A 22,924-nucleotide genomic window follows, 5' to 3' on the forward strand; every position below is an offset into this window, starting at 1 on the left:
TATAAATAAAACTTTAATCAATGATATTCTGAATTTCAGTCTTATTCTGGAAAGCTTTTTCTTAAGCATATAAACAGTAACAAGCTTTACACTTATATTTACAAGTCTCAAAGAAATGTGTTAAGAGTCCTAAGTATGAAGAGTAGGTATTCCACTGAATTATAGTGTTTCACCAACAACCTGATGCCCTAGATGCTAACATGGAAAAACAATGCTCCATTATTCCCTTTTCTGTTCTACTTGAGGTCTGGGTCAGAAGCCAAGAAGTACCAATATTGGAAAAGTTATAAACAAGGTCTTATTATAAAACCATTTTTAAAGGAAAAGTGTGCAACTTTCACAGAGGAGTAACACAATCCTTCGGGATTACTATGTCAGAGAGACACATAGAGAATATTTTAAGAAAGGGGTTAAGAAGAGGTAGTAGAATTTTGCTATCTGTTCTCACTGACTCCTTGAGTCTCAAGGCTATAAGATAATAAACATTAGGGAGAAAAATCCAAGAGACAGACAAAACTGGGTAGGACACTCCATCTACATATTCAACTCAAGAGATCTATAATTCATGCATAATACTTCACTCTCGACTATGATACTCTGACCACATTCATCCTATTTCAATAATAACCATTTTACCCAGGTGACGGTAAGCAGTGATTTTATTTAACATGACTTCTTTTTGCCAATTAAACATTTGCAACAGAGATGATCAGCTGATCTTTCAAGTAAACTTGCTATCAGATATGTTACTATTTCCCATGTAATGGAAGACTGCAATAAAATTATTCCAAGTTCCAAACTTCCATACTTTTATAACTTGGGCACAATTTTTTAAGGGTAACAGTGCTGTGGCAAATGGAACATATTCACCTATTCCACTTCAGCCCATTATACTGAATTTTACTTAGTACTAAAATTATTAACTTGTACTTGTAAAGGCTGGAAAAAATAAGCTCCCCCAAATCTCTAATTTAGTGTAACTTTGGCCAGTAAGAATAGCAAAATTTGCTTACAAAATTGAAAGCCTCCTACAACATTTAAAAATTTTTGTTTTTTCCACCAGTCTTAAGTTTCAGAAATACTTATTTCTTCCCTCTCAATAGAGGGATAACTACCACTCTGCTTCATGAATGAAATAATCTAATTCTGTTTCTCTCAACTTCATACCCTCTAGAGACTCACTCAAATGGAGTAATAAGCTCACTGACAAGACTGCAATTCAAATTTCACTAACAAACGGAAATTCTTCCACAGCAAAAGTTCAGTGCCATGAATTTAATTTTCTGAATTTCATAACCCTTGATTAATGGAGACACCTTAAATTTCAGTTTACACTCTTTTATATAGGATTTCAGAGCATGCTTCAAATAGCTTATGATAAGCTATATTAATAGCTTAGCCTCATTTTTATCATTAAAATAATCTACAAATATCAGAATACTAATTAATTTTGTTGTAATAACTAATAAATAAATCTTAAAATATCTGTAGATATAAATCAACCCTCTCAATTCATTGGCCTCACTTGGGACTCTTCTAGAACATATGTCAACAAACCTAGTGGGCTTTTTAGTATAATATAGTTGTACAGTGCTTTCACAAATTCCAATTTTGTAATTTAGGGTATTTCCATATTTATTTTTAAATATACAAAAAGATTAAACTATTAATATAAATATTTTCTCTCAAATATGTAATATTCTTATGTAAAAGAAAAGGTTTCCAAACATTTACAAAGCAATCTAAAGATAAGTAAACCTGATTTTAGGATCATTACATTAACCAAAATAATTTTCCAGAGAAGGTCCTATTTAAAAGTAACGCTCACTGGCCTCCTCCCATCAACACTTTAAGATGGATCCAGATCCACAGTCCTTGTTTGATTTTCTTCAGGATCACTTCCAATGGAAGGAAAAATTTTCAGAAAAAGGTCTCACGACAGAGTGGACAAGTGGATTTGTTGCTAGACGTAAACCATTTGTACTGGGAAAAAAAAATGTTTTTTTAAATGTTAAAAGAACCTTTTAAACCTGTCATTTTACATATACATCCAAGGTAAGCTTAACAATGATTAAGTGGAAAAGGGAGAATACCAAAATTTTAGCTTCCCCCATTCCTCTCCAAAATCAACTCAGTATTACTTCCAAAGGCTACAGTACGACTCTCTCTCCCTAGACTCCCACACCACCCAACCACTAAGACATGTCAGGAAGACTTCCTTATGAAGCGACTGTATACTGGGCAGCTTTCTTTTCAATATGATGTTTAAAAAGAGTAAAGAGCTCTAAGGCCAGATGGCCCTAGTTTTTTCAGTCTTCTTTATGGTCTAGATCTGACAGGACCATCTACTGTGTGAGAGAGCTATAATAAAAACACCCATTTATTAAAGTGCTTTGATGCTACCAGTCTCCATAAATTAATAATTATTTTTTATAGATTTTGAAAAATCATTTTAATATGCTTCTTATTAACTACAATTACGAGTTTAACATCATTTTCTTTTCTAGATATCATACATAAAAATATACATAAAATATAAATAAGTTAATTTCTCTTTGGGCTTACCAAGCAGGCTGAATGGAACTTTTTCTTGCATGTTCTACAGGCTTTTTTGGGAAGAGAATAGTTGAAACCATGAATGACTGAGAAACATATCATGCAATCTTCAACACCCTCAAAACGTTTGTCTACATTATTTTTCCATAAAGCTAGGCCTTCCATAATACTTCCATTCTGTTAACAAAAAGGAAAAAATAGAGTAAATAGACTCTGAAGACCAAAGTTATTTTTATTCAATTTCATAAACTTTAAAGCTGAATTTTAATTAACTAATTAATTTTAAAAAGATTTTATTTATTTATTTGAGATAGAGAGAGGGAGAGTGAGACACAAGAGAGAGAGTGAGCCCGATGACATGGGGCTCGATCCCAGGATCCTGAGATCATGACTTGAGCTGAAGGCAGACGCTTAACCAACTGAGCCACTCAGGTACCCCTAAATTTTAATTTAGAAAGAGAGAATCTTCCTGGCTATATTCACATCTCCTAAGTTTTCTGAATGTTGGTTTTTAAAATGACCTTCCAAGTTTTAGAAACCAGATAGAATTTTGTCCACTAAAGAAAGACCTGAAAGAAAGGTTTTACACCAATACATCAAGTTTTATAGTTTCAACGTGCAAACAGCTACAGTATGTTTAAAAGTCAAAGATCTTTGAGAGTACTGGGATTTCTCTAATCACAAAAGGAGAGTTGAAATGTTAGACTAAAAGTAGCTCCAAAGATATTCATCGATCCAGTATCTTACAAAAAGATTCCCTCTCAAACAATGTCTTTAACACCATGTATAGTTCTGTGTCATCCACAATGTCAGTGGAGTAAAGTCAACTCCTCTCAAACACCAAAAAGAAAAAAGAAATGCAGAACTTTAAAAAGGAAAACAGCGCAGTAGGTAGGTTCAGGTCATTCAGGCATTTATCTGTGTTGACCCAAGCAAATACAGTATCTCTTCCAACCTCAATCAGAAGTGATATATTTCAAGTCTTACTGCCCTTTCAAAGAGGTCGGTAGGACTATCTGGAAAGCCAAATGTACACACAGAGACTTACCTGATGGGTGAGGTAAGTGCTTAACTGCAGCATCCAGTTCCGCCACTGCTGAACGGCCACACCTACTCTTTTCCCACTCTCCACAGTTATTGAACCCAAGGGGTAATTGGAAGGCAGCTGTATTATAAGTTCAATAACTATGTCCTCAATAGTGTAAGTAGCCATCACTTCTCTAGTAGTAGCTCGAGCTTTAACCTGCAACACAGGAAAGGTAATACTTTTTGCACATTTCTTTCCTTTCATTCAAAACACATCTTGATAGCTTGACTATTAACAGTCAGTCTTCACTCAAAGACAGAGGTAAACACGTTGGTTTACTGGACAAGAGATATTTAATACACAGGATTATATACCTGACATTTTATTGTGATTCTTATGAAATTCAAAGTTAGTTTCAAAAGAAATCCTGCTCATAAAAAAGTATGTTTTATGATATTAGGCTTGTCGCGTAAGTTTGAAACAGACCAGGACAGAATGAGTTAATTACTGCTTTTCTTCCATACCCAGGGTGGTATCAAATATCATTTATATCTGGAAGTCCCCTAAGTCTTTCTCTGCCATAGAATTCCCTTGAGCTCTAAAGTCAACCATCAACTGTTAGATTTATAGTTTTCATACTAGCACTGCAAACAACATAAAACGCAAATTATCATGCTTGACCCATGCACTCTTCTGACTGTCCTATTTCCAAGCTAAAAGCCAGAGCATCATATTAAATTTTTCCTTCTTCCTCCTCCTCCCAGATATTAACTAGCTACAAGTTTGGATAAATCATCACAAGATTTTTAACATACCTCTCCTTTTATGGAACATTCCCACTGATATTGCCTCACTCAGGCCCTCCTTGTTATTCACAATGTCTACACCAGTGCGTCTCCCCTGACTGCGTATTTGAACCCAAGCTCCATGCCAACAGCCTATACTATATATTGCAGTCAGAGCAATTTTACCAATTATTACACTGACAGTGTCATTTGCCTCAAAGGAAAATTACCAGTGGCCAAATAGGACCAAATATTTTAGATAATCATTTGAGGCCTTTCCCAACATGGCCCTAATTCATCATGGAAGCAACTGATTCTCTATTTACCTTCAGGAATCCTGCTCTGTATGAATGCTGGCTTATTCATCATTTCTTAGGGCAATCGCAGAAATTAAACTCTCATCTCCAAGCTTTTTGCTTTTGCCATACTGTTCTCTCTATATACAACACCTTTCTCCTCACTGCCCCTAAAACACAACCCTGCCCACTTCAAAGTAATCATCCTCCATAAAGGTGCATCTAACCCCCTCAGTCAGATGAATCTTTCCCACGCTGACTGCAGAGCACTCTTCCTCTTAATGAGCCACTTTCCAGTTTCCAATGCAAAAAACATGCTGGTAGCACTCTTTTCCCTTTATTAGAATGTATATTTATTACACAGTAGGAATTTGACCCCTAAACTGTTCATTTCCCAAGTGACTGACACACAGTGCCTGGAATCTACAGGTATTCCAATATATATTTTGAACGAATTAATGAATGTCCAAAAACTTTGGTGGGAATAAATGAAATTATAACATTGTTTCAATCTATACACTAAGACTTGATACCCAAGAATCAGAAAATAAAGTAGACAACTTCTGTAAATTCTGAACCAATTGTTAATATTGTAATGATACTCACTACAAATGATAGACATAACCAGTATTCAAACAACTTTTCTGGAAAAAATTCAATACTAACCGTCATGCCATTAAATAGTTGTGTACTTGTTTGCACAGAAGAAATTTCTTGAAAGGAAAGAACACTGCTGACATACTTGCTTGTAAATCTATCTACGATATTGAAAACACGCTTCTCACTACTATTCCACCACAGCCTAACCATGGCAGGCAAGTCTTTTAATGTCATATGATAGACTGAACAAGCCAAGTGTGGGATATGGTAGGGAAGAGTTGATGTTTCTGAGGAAAAAACAAATTCTTAATTAGTAACATGTATTTCTTACATAGAATAACAGACCAGAAAATCATTTTTAATTCCTTAACACTAGAGCTAGAGATCAAAAAACAAATATACTGAAGAATCCAGAACTCTAGAATATTTACTTTCTCTCACACATTGAAAATGAATCACTGGAATGGCAAAAAAGAAGTGAAAAGAAAGAAGATCCCAAATGACACTGAAAAATCTGCCTAGACATAGCACTCTCTATCTCACAAGCTAGATCACAAAAAAGGGGAACATACATATCTTAAAAAGGACAACCCCAACCACCTACGCCCAGGGAGTAGGAAAAAAAGTTAAATAAAAAGGAAGAAAAATTTAGGGGTGCCTGTCTGGCTCAGTCGGTGAAGCATGCAACTCACAATCTCCAGGTCATGAGTTTGAGTCCCACATTGGGTATAGAGATTATAAATAAATTAACTTAAAAAAAAAAAAGGAAAAATTTAAAGATTGTCTTCTTATAAATTATGAAAAGGAGTTTGGTCCCTATACTTTCCCCAGACCTCACTGATGTGTTATACAAAAATCCTAGAATATCCATCTCAATACTCGCAAGACATAGTACCCTCTCCTCACATCTCCAAGACATTAAAAAAAATTTCAATTCTAAGGAAGCCACTTAAAACACTGGAGTACAACTAGATGCATGCATGTTTATCCCCTGAGCTAAAATTTGAGCTCCTGGAGTGAAGGAAATAAATTTAACTCATCTTTGTTTCCCCAACTGAAGACTACTTATTTACAGGCCTACAAAACATTATCACCTAACAAATATTTGCTTACAGAACAAATGATAAGTCTCAACAAACAAAGCTTCAAAAATGTATAGATTTCTTACCCTTACCACAAGATTTAGCTGTATGTCCTATTTAGACAAATATGGAAAATCGTGCAGTTCAACCTTCTCATAGCCAGGACACATGTTTGGGGTTATTCTCCAAACTCTGAAGAGTACAGCATAATAAGTACAACCTAATCTGGACCTAGTCTCCCAAAAAGAACACAAACACACATCTTACTGACCTCTAATACTCAACTGGAGCTCTCCGTAAAGAATGGACATGCAGGGGTGCCTGGGTGACTCAGTGGGTTAAAGCCTCTACCTTCGGCTCAGGTCATGATCCCAGGGTCCTGGGATCAAGCCCTGCATCGGGCTCTCTGCTCAGCGGGGAGCTTGCCTCCCTCTCTCTCTGCCTGCCTCTGCCTACTTATGATCTCTGTCAAATAAATAATATCTTAAAAAAAAATTCTTAAAAGAAAAAAAAAAGAATGGATATGCAATCCAGTTATTGGAAAACTTTTAAGTATGTTTGGAAAACTTAGGTATGTGAATTTACTTTCTTAAATGTAAATTTTCTGAAATCTAAATACAGATCAAGTATTTCTGATAAAAATCTCCTATCTGATTTGCAGTGTGTTATAAATTTAAAATAACACACTGGATCTCAAAGAGAATATAGAAAATGTAAAATATCTAATTTTTATATTGATTACATATTGAAATAGTATTTTGGATACCAAGTTAAAATGTTACTAAAATTAATTTTACCTATTCCTTCCTACATTTTTTTAATGTGGCTACTTAGCAACACTTAAAATAATGTGTGGCTCACATAATATTTTTATTCAGTAGGGCTTAATTAGTCCATGCTCTAAGGCAATGGTTCTCTAGGGCCAATTTTACCAACATCTAGCAATATCTGGAAATTTTTGGTTGTCACAAATGGGATGCTGCACTGGCAGAAAAAGAAAAAGAAATAAAACAAATTCAGACTGGGAAAGAAGTAAAACTCCTTATCTGCCAATGACATGCTCTTGTATATAATAGAAAATCTTAAGGAATTTACACACACACACACACACACACACACACACACTCTCTCTCTCTCTCTCTCTCTCTCTCTTAGAATAAATTAGTTCAGCAAGGTTGGAAGGTACAAGATCAATACGCATATTAAATCTGAGGTACCACATAAAGTATATTATCACTTTCTCTTTCTCGTTTTACCATCCACTGGTATAGCCTTCCCAAATTCATTAATTCTATTATCTTTAGCTGATGAAGAATCCCATGATTATGGTTCTGCAGTTCAAGAAGTGCCTATGCCCAGAACAGACATTCTGAACACTGCACTACTAAATTCTTACGAATACTGCTTATTAATGGATTTTATCTTTAGTTATTTATTTTTTCTTAAAGATTTTATTTATTTATTTGACAGACAGAGATCACAAGTAGGCAGAGAGGCGGAAGCAGGCTCCCCGCTGAGCAGAAAGCCCGATGCAGGGGGCTCGATCCCAGGACCCTGGGATTATGACCTGAGCCCAAGGCAGAGGCTTTAACCCACTGAACCACCCAGGCGCCCCTAGATTTTATCTTTAAAAAATGAAAAGGAAGACTATTACCTGGACACACAATACACCGGAGTCTTTCAGAATCCAGTACCATACCTAACAAACCAAATAGGCTCAAGTGGATAAACTTGCAGTCTTTTACAGGTTTCTTCTTAAGAGTATTTTATAAGACATATCATATTGCTAAAAAGAGTAAATAGCCAGTATATTTTTGAAATAACATATCAATTTGGAATGCCACAGAAACAGAGGTTCCTTAACCTCCTAATAAAATCTGGATATGAAATATACAAGTTACTTGATGCTTTGGTGCCATCCAAAGAAGCTGCTATCCTTAAAAAGAAATCCAGAGTTAAAAAAAAAAAGACATCAAATTTCTTAGATTAGCAGACCCCCATGCTAAATACCTTGTTGAGCCCAAAGTCTTTTTTGCAAGGAATTTTATAAAACAAAAAGACAAATTCATGGAGAAGTTTAAGCATTCCATCACAAATATACAAAATTTTTGTTTCCAATTTTGAAACAAAAGAGAATAACTGGGTTGGAAGGCCATAAGGATAAGATCTGGCAAAGCCAAAAGAGCCACCCTATTGCACCAGATAAAACTTAACATGGGCACTTACCAAATTTCTTTCATAAAACAACATAGTACAGCTGAGGACAAACTAGCCATGATAATAAACAAGCAAGGGAAGGGGAGTACTTGGATAGCAGAGGATATGGCTATCCAAGGAAATTTTTGGAACAATAAGAGTAGAGGACTACTTAACTCCTCTTCAAATTATTTATAATGCTATTTTTTAAATTAAAACAATTGTGTAGAATGGACACTGGTAAGTAAGCCAGTGGAACAGAATACAGAGTCCAGAAACCAAATTGCACATGTAAGATTTGGTAATATAAGAGAGGAGCCACTATAAAGTTAATGAAGAATGGGCAGTATTGTTTAATAAAAGATGTTATGAGAACTGGCTATCAATATGGGGTAGGATTTCTACCTTAAAACAATCACAAAATTTGATTTGGGGTGAATTAGGCATATTTTGAAATTTATACCTTTTGAAGGAAAATTTTTTTAGAAAAAAATTTTTCTCTAGAATTTTTTAGACTTCAGGAAAGTAATAAATTTTTAAAACCTAACAGAGAAAGGGCTCAACCATAAAGGAAAATGATAAATTTGGCTAAATTTAACTGCAAATTTCTATATAATTAAAGACAGCTACAAACCACATTAGAGTCAACCCACAAACTAAAAGCAGCCATGTAACAGAGAAAAGTAGGCATATAGATAATAAATTCACAATGACCAGTAAGTATATGAAATAAAGCTAATGTTCTTTTTAGCCAAGGATATACGAATTAAAACAAAAAGCTATTATCTCACAGCTCTTACTAGAAAGACTTAAAAATTGGAGAAGACTAAATATTGGTGATGAGGCAAGAAAACCAGAACTCTCTTACCTTACTGTTGGCAGTACAAACTTGCATACCACTTTGGAGAGCAACTTGACAAGGTCTAAAATCACAGACTATACATATCAACTACCCAAAAATCCATTTGGGGGCAAATGTCCAAAATATCTAGGACATTTGCATGAGAAAATGTTATCAAGGATGTACACTTGCAGCGCCGCTCAAAATAACAAAAAATAATAATTGAAATGAACTGGCAAGTACTAATATACTAAACAGCAGTTATGTTGAGTGAAAAAGTAAGTCATAAAAGATTACATACAATAGGCTATTACAAATATATTTTTAAACTGCTATGTATTATTTATGGATAGAAATACATGAGGAAATATAAAAGCTTATATAGGGAAAAGTTACACTGACTTCAGAACAGTAGGTTGGCTCTAGGGAGGGAAAGAGGAGATGGCATCAGGGAGAAGTACAAAAGAGGAGGATTTTATTTCTTTAAAAATCAGAAGCAAATATGGCAAAATAGTTTGTGAGGAGCACAAGGGCATTTATATTATTGTTATTATTACTCTGTATATTTGAAATATTTTATAATTAAAAAGAATCTTAATGGGCACATATGGTATAACAATCAAATAATAACAATCATCCACACCACAAAAACTTATCAAATAATAACATTATTTAAGCCACAGAAACTTATGTACATACATTAGAACATGTGATAAATAAGAGTTAAAAATAAATTCTAAAATTTGCAATTTACATTAGGATTTTAAATTAATAATTTTGCTAATGGGCTTTGAATCTCATGCAATTTTTAATGTCCTTATGCTAAAATTTTAAGGGATGCTCTGCAGTTGTTAAAGCTGTATAAATAAAACTTTAATCAATGATATTCTGAATTTCAGTCTTATTCTGGAAAGCTTTTTCTTAAGCATATAAACAGTAACAAGCTTTACACTTATATTTACAAGTCTCAAAGAAATGTGTTAAGAGTCCTAAGTATGAAGAGTAGGTATTCCACTGAATTATAGTGTTTCACCAACAACCTGATGCCCTAGATGCTAACATGGAAAAACAATGCTCCATTATTCCCTTTTCTGTTCTACTTGAGGTCTGGGTCAGAAGCCAAGAAGTACCAATATTGGAAAAGTTATAAACAAGGTCTTATTATAAAACCATTTTTAAAGGAAAAGTGTGCAACTTTCACAGAGGAGTAACACAATCCTTCGGGATTACTATGTCAGAGAGACACATAGAGAATATTTTAAGAAAGGGGTTAAGAAGAGGTAGTAGAATTTTGCTATCTGTTCTCACTGACTCCTTGAGTCTCAAGGCTATAAGATAATAAACATTAGGGAGAAAAATCCAAGAGACAGACAAAACTGGGTAGGACACTCCATCTACATATTCAACTCAAGAGATCTATAATTCATGCATAATACTTCACTCTCGACTATGATACTCTGACCACATTCATCCTATTTCAATAATAACCATTTTACCCAGGTGACGGTAAGCAGTGATTTTATTTAACATGACTTCTTTTTGCCAATTAAACATTTGCAACAGAGATGATCAGCTGATCTTTCAAGTAAACTTGCTATCAGATATGTTACTATTTCCCATGTAATGGAAGACTGCAATAAAATTATTCCAAGTTCCAAACTTCCATACTTTTATAACTTGGGCACAATTTTTTAAGGGTAACAGTGCTGTGGCAAATGGAACATATTCACCTATTCCACTTCAGCCCATTATACTGAATTTTACTTAGTACTAAAATTATTAACTTGTACTTGTAAAGGCTGGAAAAAATAAGCTCCCCCAAATCTCTAATTTAGTGTAACTTTGGCCAGTAAGAATAGCAAAATTTGCTTACAAAATTGAAAGCCTCCTACAACATTTAAAAATTTTTGTTTTTTCCACCAGTCTTAAGTTTCAGAAATACTTATTTCTTCCCTCTCAATAGAGGGATAACTACCACTCTGCTTCATGAATGAAATAATCTAATTCTGTTTCTCTCAACTTCATACCCTCTAGAGACTCACTCAAATGGAGTAATAAGCTCACTGACAAGACTGCAATTCAAATTTCACTAACAAACGGAAATTCTTCCACAGCAAAAGTTCAGTGCCATGAATTTAATTTTCTGAATTTCATAACCCTTGATTAATGGAGACACCTTAAATTTCAGTTTACACTCTTTTATATAGGATTTCAGAGCATGCTTCAAATAGCTTATGATAAGCTATATTAATAGCTTAGCCTCATTTTTATCATTAAAATAATCTACAAATATCAGAATACTAATTAATTTTGTTGTAATAACTAATAAATAAATCTTAAAATATCTGTAGATATAAATCAACCCTCTCAATTCATTGGCCTCACTTGGGACTCTTCTAGAACATATGTCAACAAACCTAGTGGGCTTTTTAGTATAATATAGTTGTACAGTGCTTTCACAAATTCCAATTTTGTAATTTAGGGTATTTCCATATTTATTTTTAAATATACAAAAAGATTAAACTATTAATATAAATATTTTCTCTCAAATATGTAATATTCTTATGTAAAAGAAAAGGTTTCCAAACATTTACAAAGCAATCTAAAGATAAGTAAACCTGATTTTAGGATCATTACATTAACCAAAATAATTTTCCAGAGAAGGTCCTATTTAAAAGTAACGCTCACTGGCCTCCTCCCATCAACACTTTAAGATGGATCCAGATCCACAGTCCTTGTTTGATTTTCTTCAGGATCACTTCCAATGGAAGGAAAAATTTTCAGAAAAAGGTCTCACGACAGAGTGGACAAGTGGATTTGTTGCTAGACGTAAACCATTTGTACTGGGAAAAAAAAATGTTTTTTTAAATGTTAAAAGAACCTTTTAAACCTGTCATTTTACATATACATCCAAGGTAAGCTTAACAATGATTAAGTGGAAAAGGGAGAATACCAAAATTTTAGCTTCCCCCATTCCTCTCCAAAATCAACTCAGTATTACTTCCAAAGGCTACAGTACGACTCTCTCTCCCTAGACTCCCACACCACCCAACCACTAAGACATGTCAGGAAGACTTCCTTATGAAGCGACTGTATACTGGGCAGCTTTCTTTTCAATATGATGTTTAAAAAGAGTAAAGAGCTCTAAGGCCAGATGGCCCTAGTTTTTTCAGTCTTCTTTATGGTCTAGATCTGACAGGACCATCTACTGTGTGAGAGAGCTATAATAAAAACACCCATTTATTAAAGTGCTTTGATGCTACCAGTCTCCATAAATTAATAATTATTTTTTATAGATTTTGAAAAATCATTTTAATATGCTTCTTATTAACTACAATTACGAGTTTAACATCATTTTCTTTTCTAGATATCATACATAAAAATATACATAAAATATAAATAAGTTAATTTCTCTTTGGGCTTACCAAGCAGGCTGAATGGAACTTTTTCTTGCATGTTCTACAGGCTTTTTTGGGAAGAGAATAGTTGAAACCATGAATGACTGAGAAACATATCATGCAATCTTCAACACCCTCAAAACGTTTGTCTACATTATTTTTCCATAAAGCTAGGCCTTCCATAATACTTCCATTCTGTTAACAAAAAGGAAAAAATAGAGTAAATAGACTCTGAAGACCAAAGTTATTTTTATTCAATTTCATAAACTTTAAAGCTGAATTTTAATTAACTAATTAATTTTAAAAAGATTTTATTTATTTATTTGAGATAGAGAGAGGGAGAGTGAGACACAAGAGAGAGAGTGAGCCCGATGACATGGGGCTCGATCCCAGGATCCTGAGATCATGACTTGAGCTGAAGGCAGACGCTTAACCAACTGAGCCACTCAGGTACCCCTAAATTTTAATTTAGAAAGAGAGAATCTTCCTGGCTATATTCACATCTCCTAAGTTTTCTGAATGTTGGTTTTTAAAATGACCTTCCAAGTTTTAGAAACCAGATAGAATTTTGTCCACTAAAGAAAGACCTGAAAGAAAGGTTTTACACCAATACATCAAGTTTTATAGTTTCAACGTGCAAACAGCTACAGTATGTTTAAAAGTCAAAGATCTTTGAGAGTACTGGGATTTCTCTAATCACAAAAGGAGAGTTGAAATGTTAGACTAAAAGTAGCTCCAAAGATATTCATCGATCCAGTATCTTACAAAAAGATTCCCTCTCAAACAATGTCTTTAACACCATGTATAGTTCTGTGTCATCCACAATGTCAGTGGAGTAAAGTCAACTCCTCTCAAACACCAAAAAGAAAAAAGAAATGCAGAACTTTAAAAAGGAAAACAGCGCAGTAGGTAGGTTCAGGTCATTCAGGCATTTATCTGTGTTGACCCAAGCAAATACAGTATCTCTTCCAACCTCAATCAGAAGTGATATATTTCAAGTCTTACTGCCCTTTCAAAGAGGTCGGTAGGACTATCTGGAAAGCCAAATGTACACACAGAGACTTACCTGATGGGTGAGGTAAGTGCTTAACTGCAGCATCCAGTTCCGCCACTGCTGAACGGCCACACCTACTCTTTTCCCACTCTCCACAGTTATTGAACCCAAGGGGTAATTGGAAGGCAGCTGTATTATAAGTTCAATAACTATGTCCTCAATAGTGTAAGTAGCCATCACTTCTCTAGTAGTAGCTCGAGCTTTAACCTGCAACACAGGAAAGGTAATACTTTTTGCACATTTCTTTCCTTTCATTCAAAACACATCTTGATAGCTTGACTATTAACAGTCAGTCTTCACTCAAAGACAGAGGTAAACACGTTGGTTTACTGGACAAGAGATATTTAATACACAGGATTATATACCTGACATTTTATTGTGATTCTTATGAAATTCAAAGTTAGTTTCAAAAGAAATCCTGCTCATAAAAAAGTATGTTTTATGATATTAGGCTTGTCGCGTAAGTTTGAAACAGACCAGGACAGAATGAGTTAATTACTGCTTTTCTTCCATACCCAGGGTGGTATCAAATATCATTTATATCTGGAAGTCCCCTAAGTCTTTCTCTGCCATAGAATTCCCTTGAGCTCTAAAGTCAACCATCAACTGTTAGATTTATAGTTTTCATACTAGCACTGCAAACAACATAAAACGCAAATTATCATGCTTGACCCATGCACTCTTCTGACTGTCCTATTTCCAAGCTAAAAGCCAGAGCATCATATTAAATTTTTCCTTCTTCCTCCTCCTCCCAGATATTAACTAGCTACAAGTTTGGATAAATCATCACAAGATTTTTAACATACCTCTCCTTTTATGGAACATTCCCACTGATATTGCCTCACTCAGGCCCTCCTTGTTATTCACAATGTCTACACCAGTGCGTCTCCCCTGACTGCGTATTTGAACCCAAGCTCCATGCCAACAGCCTATACTATATATTGCAGTCAGAGCAATTTTACCAATTATTACACTGACAGTGTCATTTGCCTCAAAGGAAAATTACCAGTGGCCAAATAGGACCAAATATTTTAGATAATCATTTGAGGCCTTTCCCAACATGGCCCTAATTCATCATGGAAGCAACTGATTCTCTATTTACCTTCAGGAATCCTGCTCTGTATGAATGCTGGCTTATTCATCATTTCTTAGGGCAATCGCAGAAATTAAACTCTCATCTCCAAGCTTTTTGCTTTTGCCATACTGTTCTCTCTATATACAACACCTTTCTCCTCACTGCCCCTAAAACACAACCCTGCCCACTTCAAAGTAATCATCCTCCATAAAGGTGCATCTAACCCCCTCAGTCAGATGAATCTTTCCCACGCTGACTGCAGAGCACTCTTCCTCTTAATGAGCCACTTTCCAGTTTCCAATGCAAAAAACATGCTGGTAGCACTCTTTTCCCTTTATTAGAATGTATATTTATTACACAGTAGGAATTTGACCCCTAAACTGTTCATTTCCCAAGTGACTGACACACAGTGCCTGGAATCTACAGGTATTCCAATATATATTTTGAACGAATTAATGAATGTCCAAAAACTTTGGTGGGAATAAATGAAATTATAACATTGTTTCAATCTATACACTAAGACTTGATACCCAAGAATCAGAAAATAAAGTAGACAACTTCTGTAAATTCTGAACCAATTGTTAATATTGTAATGATACTCACTACAAATGATAGACATAACCAGTATTCAAACAACTTTTCTGGAAAAAATTCAATACTAACCGTCATGCCATTAAATAGTTGTGTACTTGTTTGCACAGAAGAAATTTCTTGAAAGGAAAGAACACTGCTGACATACTTGCTTGTAAATCTATCTACGATATTGAAAACACGCTTCTCACTACTATTCCACCACAGCCTAACCATGGCAGGCAAGTCTTTTAATGTCATATGATAGACTGAACAAGCCAAGTGTGGGATATGGTAGGGAAGAGTTGATGTTTCTGAGGAAAAAACAAATTCTTAATTAGTAACATGTATTTCTTACATAGAATAACAGACCAGAAAATCATTTTTAATTCCTTAACACTAGAGCTAGAGATCAAAAAACAAATATACTGAAGAATCCAGAACTCTAGAATATTTACTTTCTCTCACACATTGAAAATGAATCACTGGAATGGCAAAAAAGAAGTGAAAAGAAAGAAGATCCCAAATGACACTGAAAAATCTGCCTAGACATAGCACTCTCTATCTCACAAGCTAGATCACAAAAAAGGGGAACATACATATCTTAAAAAGGACAACCCCAACCACCTACGCCCAGGGAGTAGGAAAAAAAGTTAAATAAAAAGGAAGAAAAATTTAGGGGTGCCTGTCTGGCTCAGTCGGTGAAGCATGCAACTCACAATCTCCAGGTCATGAGTTTGAGTCCCACATTGGGTATAGAGATTATAAATAAATTAACTTAAAAAAAAAAAAGGAAAAATTTAAAGATTGTCTTCTTATAAATTATGAAAAGGAGTTTGGTCCCTATACTTTCCCCAGACCTCACTGATGTGTTATACAAAAATCCTAGAATATCCATCTCAATACTCGCAAGACATAGTACCCTCTCCTCACATCTCCAAGACATTAAAAAAAATTTCAATTCTAAGGAAGCCACTTAAAACACTGGAGTACAACTAGATGCATGCATGTTTATCCCCTGAGCTAAAATTTGAGCTCCTGGAGTGAAGGAAATAAATTTAACTCATCTTTGTTTCCCCAACTGAAGACTACTTATTTACAGGCCTACAAAACATTATCACCTAACAAATATTTGCTTACAGAACAAATGATAAGTCTCAACAAACAAAGCTTCAAAAATGTATAGATTTCTTACCCTTACCACAAGATTTAACTATATGTCCTATTTAGACAAATATGGAAAATCGTGCAGTTCAACCTTCTCATAGCCAGGACACATGTTTGGGGTTATTCTCCAAACTCTGAAGAGTACAGCATAATAAATACAACCTAATCTGGACCTAGACTCCCAGAGAGAACACAAACACACATCTTACTGACCTCTAATACTCAACTGGAGCTCTTCCGTAAAGAATGTTTTAGGATCCTTATTTGAGATCTCAACAGCGGTCTCTGCGTAAGTTGGATTTTCTGGCATAAGCCTGAATAGGTGATAGAGCAATTTATTCAAACTTTTTGTTTTTCGGAGGTACATTGAGTACAGTGCCCGAAGCTGGTGGAGAGTAAAGAATTTTTGTTATAAACCAAGTCAGTGAGAAGAACAAATCAAAGTACAATAGATGGTACAAGATACAAGAACACAATGAAAAAGGTATTAATTTGAAGACTTAGAATTACAAGGAAGAGTACTACAAAATATATGCCACATTCTTACTTTCTGAACAAGTCATCTGATGGTACTGTTCCCTTTCTTCATAAACAGCAGTTTTCACTATCCTCTCATTATCAGACATATTCTAACATCGTTCTCAAACTATCTCCTTATTAATAAGTTCACCTCTGCTTTCTCTAAGAAAATCTACTCCCACAGATGATTTGCTCCCTCTCTTCCCAAGTTTTCCACATACCCCTTCTGCACCATAGTCCTTAATCTTACAATAGTCCTGCTTAAAACTAATCCTTTTATGGCTGACCTCACCCTGTATCAAACACTCCAGCATCCTTTTAGAAAAGAGAGCACAAACTAGTAGTCCAAAATGTCTTGGGGTCTTGTTTTGTAAAGGAGGATTTTACTAAAAAATATGGATTTCTGGGGCGCCTGGGCAGCTCAGTCAGGTAAGTGCCCAATTCTTGGCTTTGGTTCAAGTCATGATCTCATGGGTCATGGGACTGAGTCCTGCGTCAGGCTCCCACTCAGTGGGGAGTCTGAAGAATCTCTCCCTTTGCCCTCCGCTCATTCCCACAAGCACAAACACACACTCTCTCTTTCAAAAGAAATAAATAAATCTTTAAAAAAGTATATGGATTTCTGGTTATTTTTTTAAAAAATAGGAAAAGCTTGTAAAATAAGTCAGAGAAAGACAAATACCATATGATTTCAGTCATATGTGGAATTTAAGAAACAAAGGAAAAAAAAGGAACAAACCAAAAAACAGACTCTCAACTATAGAGACAAACACTGAAGGTTACCGGAGTGGAGGTAGGTGAGGGGTGGGTGAAACAGGTGATGGGGATTAGGGAGCACACCTGTTGTGACGAGCACTGGGTGATGTACAGACTTAATGATCACTATACTGTACACCTACAACGAATACAATACTATACGTTAACTGTACAGGGGTTAAAATACAATTTTAAGACATAGGAAAGTCTGGCACCACTAGGTGCACTACAGGCATCTGTGTGCCTTAGAACTCATTCCTCAATAACCCAGTTTTTATATGTTCACATTTACTTTGCAACTCTTTAGTATATCTACAGGTTTTAAAATCATTCTTCCCACTAAAGCATATATCTCCTCTTGGTGTAAGACTCCATTTTCTAAACACTACAAATGCTCAAATACAAGTATCAAGTCACAGGATACAGAATTTATTTTTAAAATATGTTGCTCAAAGTACCTAACAATGGAGAGATCTGGAGGGCACTACCTTTGTGAGTAACTGAACTTACTATTACCAATAAAGGACACAGACATTCTATGCTTCCTGAGGTGACACACTGAGGATACATCACCACCATGCAGTAAGTACTCTTGCTGAAAATTAACCAGAAACTGATCATGAGGAAACAATCAGACAAATCCACATCCTAAGAGAGTCTACAAAATAACTAACCTCAGTGACAATAAAGAAAAGAAAAATAGGGAAATTATGGGTTAAAGAAAAATGACAAACATGATCCTTGATCAAATCCTCAATAGAGATGGAACAAAACCATAAAGGACATTATAGGGACAACCAAAAATATCTGAATACAAATTAGATATTGCATTAAAATTAAATTTGTGTATAATAACTATACCAATGCATTTTTATAGAAACATGTCTTTGTTCTTAGGAGACACATGTTTAAATACTTTCTGTAATGCATCATGAGTCTGCAACTTTCAAATAGATCAACAGAAAAAAGTAAATGCAGAGAAAACATGTACAAAGGTACCAACATTAGGATGCCTGGGTTGCTCAGTGGGTTGGGCGTCCAATTTGGTTTCAGCTCAAGTCATGATCTCAGAGTCATGAGATCAAGCCCCGCGTTAGGCTCCCTGCTCAGTATGCGTGAGATTCTCTCTTCCCCTCCCTCTCCCTACTATGTGCTCTCTCTCTCTCTCTCTCCAAAAATAAATAAGTAAATCTTCAAAGGTAGTAACATTAAGTATCTGCGACTCTAGGAAAAGGGTACATGACTTTTCATTGAATTATTCTCCCACCTCCTAAGTCTGAATTTAAAAGAAAAAAGGTTGGAAGTAGAATTTTTAAAAACTAATGATACATAGCAATGGATTTTTTTGATAAAGGTTAGTATCCAAAATATACAAAGAACTTATAAAACTCAACACCCAAAAAACAAAAATAATCCAGTTGAAAAATGGGCAGAAGACATGAATAGACATTCTTCCAAAGAAGACATACAGATGGCTAACAGACACACAAAAAGATTATCAATATCACTCATCATCAGGGAAATGCAAATCAAAACTACAATGACATACCATCTCACACCTGTCAGAATGGCAAAAATCAAAAACACAAGAAACAAGCGTTGGCAAAGACGTGCAATAAAAAGGAACCCTCTTCTACTGCTGGTGGGAATGCAAACTGGTACAGCCATTCTGTAAAACAGTATGGAGGTTCCTCAAAAGAGATAATATAGAACTACCCTGGGATGACTAGCTGGTTCCGTCAGTAGAACACACAATCCCTGATCTAAGGGTTGTGAGTTCAAGCCCCATGTTGAGTGTAGAGCCTACTAAAAAACAGTAACATTAACAAAAAAAGTCAGGTAATCTTCAAAGAAAAATAGGTCTGTGTGGGTGGCACAGATCAACTGACCTGCAGCACTGAAATAACTAAAGTACTGTTGCATTCCATTAAAATAAATAAATAAGTAAAACTACCCTACGATCCAGCACTACTGGTGTTTACCCAAAAGATACAAATATATAGATTTGAAGGGGTACATGTACCCCGATGCTTACAGCAGTACCATCAACAATAGCCAAATTATGGAAGGAGCCCAAATGTCCATCAACTGATGAATGGATAAAGAAGATGTGTCATATATATACAATGGGATATTACTCAGTCATCAAGAAGAATGAAATCTTGCCATTTGCAGCAACATAGATGAAGCTAGAGAGTATAATGCTAAGCAAAGTAAGTCAGAGAAAGATGAATACCATATGATATCACTCAAATGTGGAATTTAAGAAACAAAACTGATGAACATAGGGGGAAAAGAAAGAGAGACAAACCATAAGAAGATTTTCTTTTTCTTTGACAGAGAGAGAGCATGAGCAGTGGGGAGGAACAAGGGGAAAGGGAGAATGTGGGGCTCGATCCTAGGATCCCGCGATCAAGACCTTAGCTGAAAGCAGACGCTTAACTGACTGAGCCACCCAGGCGCCAAGAAATTTTTTTTTTAAATGGGAAGCTACAGAATTATTTTATTATTTATTTTTAAATTATTTACTTATTTATTTGTTTGTTTGTTTATTTGAGAGAGAGCGCATGAGCAGGGCAGAGGGAGATGGATGAACAGACTCCCGAGTGAGGAGGGAGCCCAAGGCAGGGCTCAATCCCTGGAGTCCAGGATCATGACCTGAGTGGAAGGCAGACGCTTAACTGACTGAGTCACCCAGCCACCCCAAGAAACTCTTAACTATAAAGAACTGAGGGTTGCTAGAGCGGAGATGGGTAGGGTGATGGGCTAAACGGGTGACAGGTATTAAGGAGGGCATTTGTGAGAGCACTGGGTGTTATATTTAAGTGATGAATCACTAAATTCTACTCTACTCCTGAAACTACTATTACACTGTAAGTTAACTAACTGGAATTTAAATAAAAACTTGAAAAAAAAATCAACGGACTTTTAAAAACACATGTATATTACCCAGAAATCCCCTAGGCATACAACACAAGAGAAATGAAAATATATGTCCACCCAAAAATCCATACACAATGTTCACAGTAGCTTTATTCACAACAACCAAAAAGTCAAAACCACCTAAATGTCCATCAATGGATAAATGAATAAACAAAATGTGGTACACTCATCATACGATGGAATATTATTCAGCCATAAAAAGGAATGTAGTATGGATATATGCCATAACATGCATGAATTTGAAACCATTATGCTAAGTGAAATATGCCAGACACAGAAGACCACATATATGAAATGTCCACAAGAGGCAAATCCATAGAGTCAGAACACAGAAGAGTGGCTACCAGGGGCTGGAGGGTCTGAAAGGAAATGGGAACTGACTGCCAATGGGTAAAGGTTTCTTTTTTTTCAGATGTTGAAAATGTTCTAAAATTAGAAAGTAGTGATATTTACACAATTCTGTGAATATGGCACAAACACCAAACAGTAGACTTTAAATAAGTAAATTTGAGAGTATGTGAAAAGCATATTAGTAAAGCTATGAAACACGAAGCTCATGGCTTTGTTCCAATTCAATCTGATTCACTAGTAGGATTTGTTGATTTTCCTAAGAAAAAGGTTTTTAAAAGGCCCAAATTTAGGACCAATTACAGTGCTTTTTAAAAAATTCTGTTTGCAGGACGCCTGGGCACCTCAATCAGTTGAGCATCTGCCTTCGGCTCAGGACATGATCCCAGGGTCCTTGGATCGAGTCCTGCATTGGGCTCCATGCTCAGTGCATGCCTGCCTCTCCCTCTGCTTGTGCTCTTTCTCTCTCTGAGAAATAAAAAAATAAAATCTTAAAAAAAAAATTCTGTTTGCTTTAGGATTTATCTAATTAGGCTATTAATTGAGTTATTCTGGTTTAACTGTCATAGTTCAGTTCAAGTTCCAGGCTCACTAAATGCTGCTGTACTATCCCCTTACCCCAATTCTGGAAAAAGTGATGCATGGACATTCTCTAAATTTCTGAATATAAGATATAAAAACAAAACTCTTATACATGGAAGCCTCAGTTTGCTGTAATTTTTTAGAGATCAACAATATTTTAAGAAACAAATATGAAAGCCCCAAAAGGATTACTTGAAATACATCACCAACAAATAAAACAAGCTCAAGTCACAAACATAAGTGGCTGGCCTAGATCATCGTTGCCTCTGTAATTTCATCTTCCCTTTAGATATATGAATGCAAAGATGCATTCATGTTCATTTATTTGTACCAAGGTTTGAGTTATTAGCAACAACATAAGTTATAACTTAGGAATTCTGAAAAATCACATTGGAAATGAATGCCATATTTAATCACACCTTAAATGTAAGGTAATAAACCTTTATTGCATTAACCTGTCAAAAAAGCCACTGTTTATATTAAAAAAAACATCAGTTTATTTAACTGATTCAATCAACATTTAATTGGAACTTTCTAAGTGGGAATCTGCCTAAAGAATAAAAAGGAAAAAAAAGAAAAGAAAAGAAAACCTGGAAATTTTTCCAGCGTTCCAGCTTTCTTCCTAGACATTTAGGTCTTTCTTCCTAAACATGAGACAACAGAGACATCTAGTGGCTGCTAGAATAATTTGGGCAAAATAATAATTATTATTTTTTTAAGATTTTATTTATTTATTTGACAGACAGAGATTACAAGTAGGCAGAGAGGTAGTCAGAGAGAGGAGGAAGCAGGCTCCCTGCTGAGCAGAGAGCCCGATGTGGGGCTCAATCCCAGGACCCTGGGATCATGACGTGAACTGAAGGCAGAGGCTTTAACCCACTGAGCCATCCAGGCGCCCCGCAAAATAACTATTTTAGGATTTTTTTTTTTTTTAACCACTTGGAGATTAACAGTTTGAATTACATAGGTAGCATTTCACAAATCTGGCTCTAAACACTGATTCTCAAATAAGATAAATTCCCAATGATTTATTTTTTTAAAAAGATTTTATTTATTTATTTGACACAGATCACAAGTAGGCAGAGAGAGGAGGAAGCAGGCTCCCTGCCGAGCAGAGAGCCCAATGCGG

The 22,924-nt window shown here is 35.3% G+C and overlaps 2 protein-coding genes across 2 annotated transcripts in view; both read right to left on the bottom strand.

Moving 5' to 3' along the window:
* Nucleotides 1-12: 12 nt before the first annotated feature.
* LOC111155766 (E3 ubiquitin-protein ligase listerin-like) lies at nucleotides 13-6,633 on the bottom strand. Its single transcript, XM_022516151.1, has 5 exons — nucleotides 6,618-6,633; nucleotides 5,331-5,551; nucleotides 3,605-3,799; nucleotides 2,566-2,733; nucleotides 13-1,983 (listed from the first exon to the last, which is right to left on the bottom strand). Exons 2-5 carry the CDS (start codon nucleotides 5,496-5,498, stop codon nucleotides 1,921-1,923), a joined length of 594 nt encoding a protein of 197 aa, XP_022371859.1. The 5' UTR covers nucleotides 5,499-5,551; nucleotides 6,618-6,633; the 3' UTR covers nucleotides 13-1,920.
* Nucleotides 6,634-9,848: 3,215 nt separating this feature from the next.
* LOC111155724 (listerin E3 ubiquitin protein ligase 1) overlaps nucleotides 9,849-22,924 on the bottom strand; it is a 68,287-nt gene continuing 55,211 nt past the window's right edge. Inside the window, exons 26-30 of the mRNA XM_022516067.1 lie at nucleotides 16,861-17,032; nucleotides 15,574-15,794; nucleotides 13,848-14,042; nucleotides 12,809-12,976; nucleotides 9,849-12,226 (exon numbers count right to left, since the gene is read on the bottom strand). Coding sequence (XP_022371775.1) covers nucleotides 12,164-12,226; nucleotides 12,809-12,976; nucleotides 13,848-14,042; nucleotides 15,574-15,794; nucleotides 16,861-17,032 — 819 coding nt within the window. The 3' untranslated portion in view covers nucleotides 9,849-12,163. The remainder of the gene's footprint in view (nucleotides 12,227-12,808; nucleotides 12,977-13,847; nucleotides 14,043-15,573; nucleotides 15,795-16,860; nucleotides 17,033-22,924) is intronic.

Source organism: Enhydra lutris, unplaced genomic scaffold, assembly GCF_002288905.1.
Source record: "Enhydra lutris kenyoni isolate GAN:26980312 unplaced genomic scaffold, ASM228890v2 scaffoldscaffold43, whole genome shotgun sequence".
NCBI classification, from domain to species: Eukaryota; Metazoa; Chordata; class Mammalia; order Carnivora; family Mustelidae; genus Enhydra; species Enhydra lutris.

Excerpts from the sequence above, each read along its gene's own strand:
- LOC111155766 (XM_022516151.1), bottom strand. The coding sequence starts at position 5,498 with ATGACATTAAAAGACTTGCCTGCCATGGTTAGGCTGTGGTGGAATAGT. Across the intron at positions 3,800-5,330 it reads AACTATTTAATGGCATGACG|GTTAAAGCTCGAGCTACTAC; the intron begins GTTAGTATTGAA and ends CCTGTGTTGCAG. Across the intron at positions 2,734-3,604 it reads GCACTTACCTCACCCATCAG|AATGGAAGTATTATGGAAGG; the intron begins GTAAGTCTCTGT and ends TTTTGTTAACAG.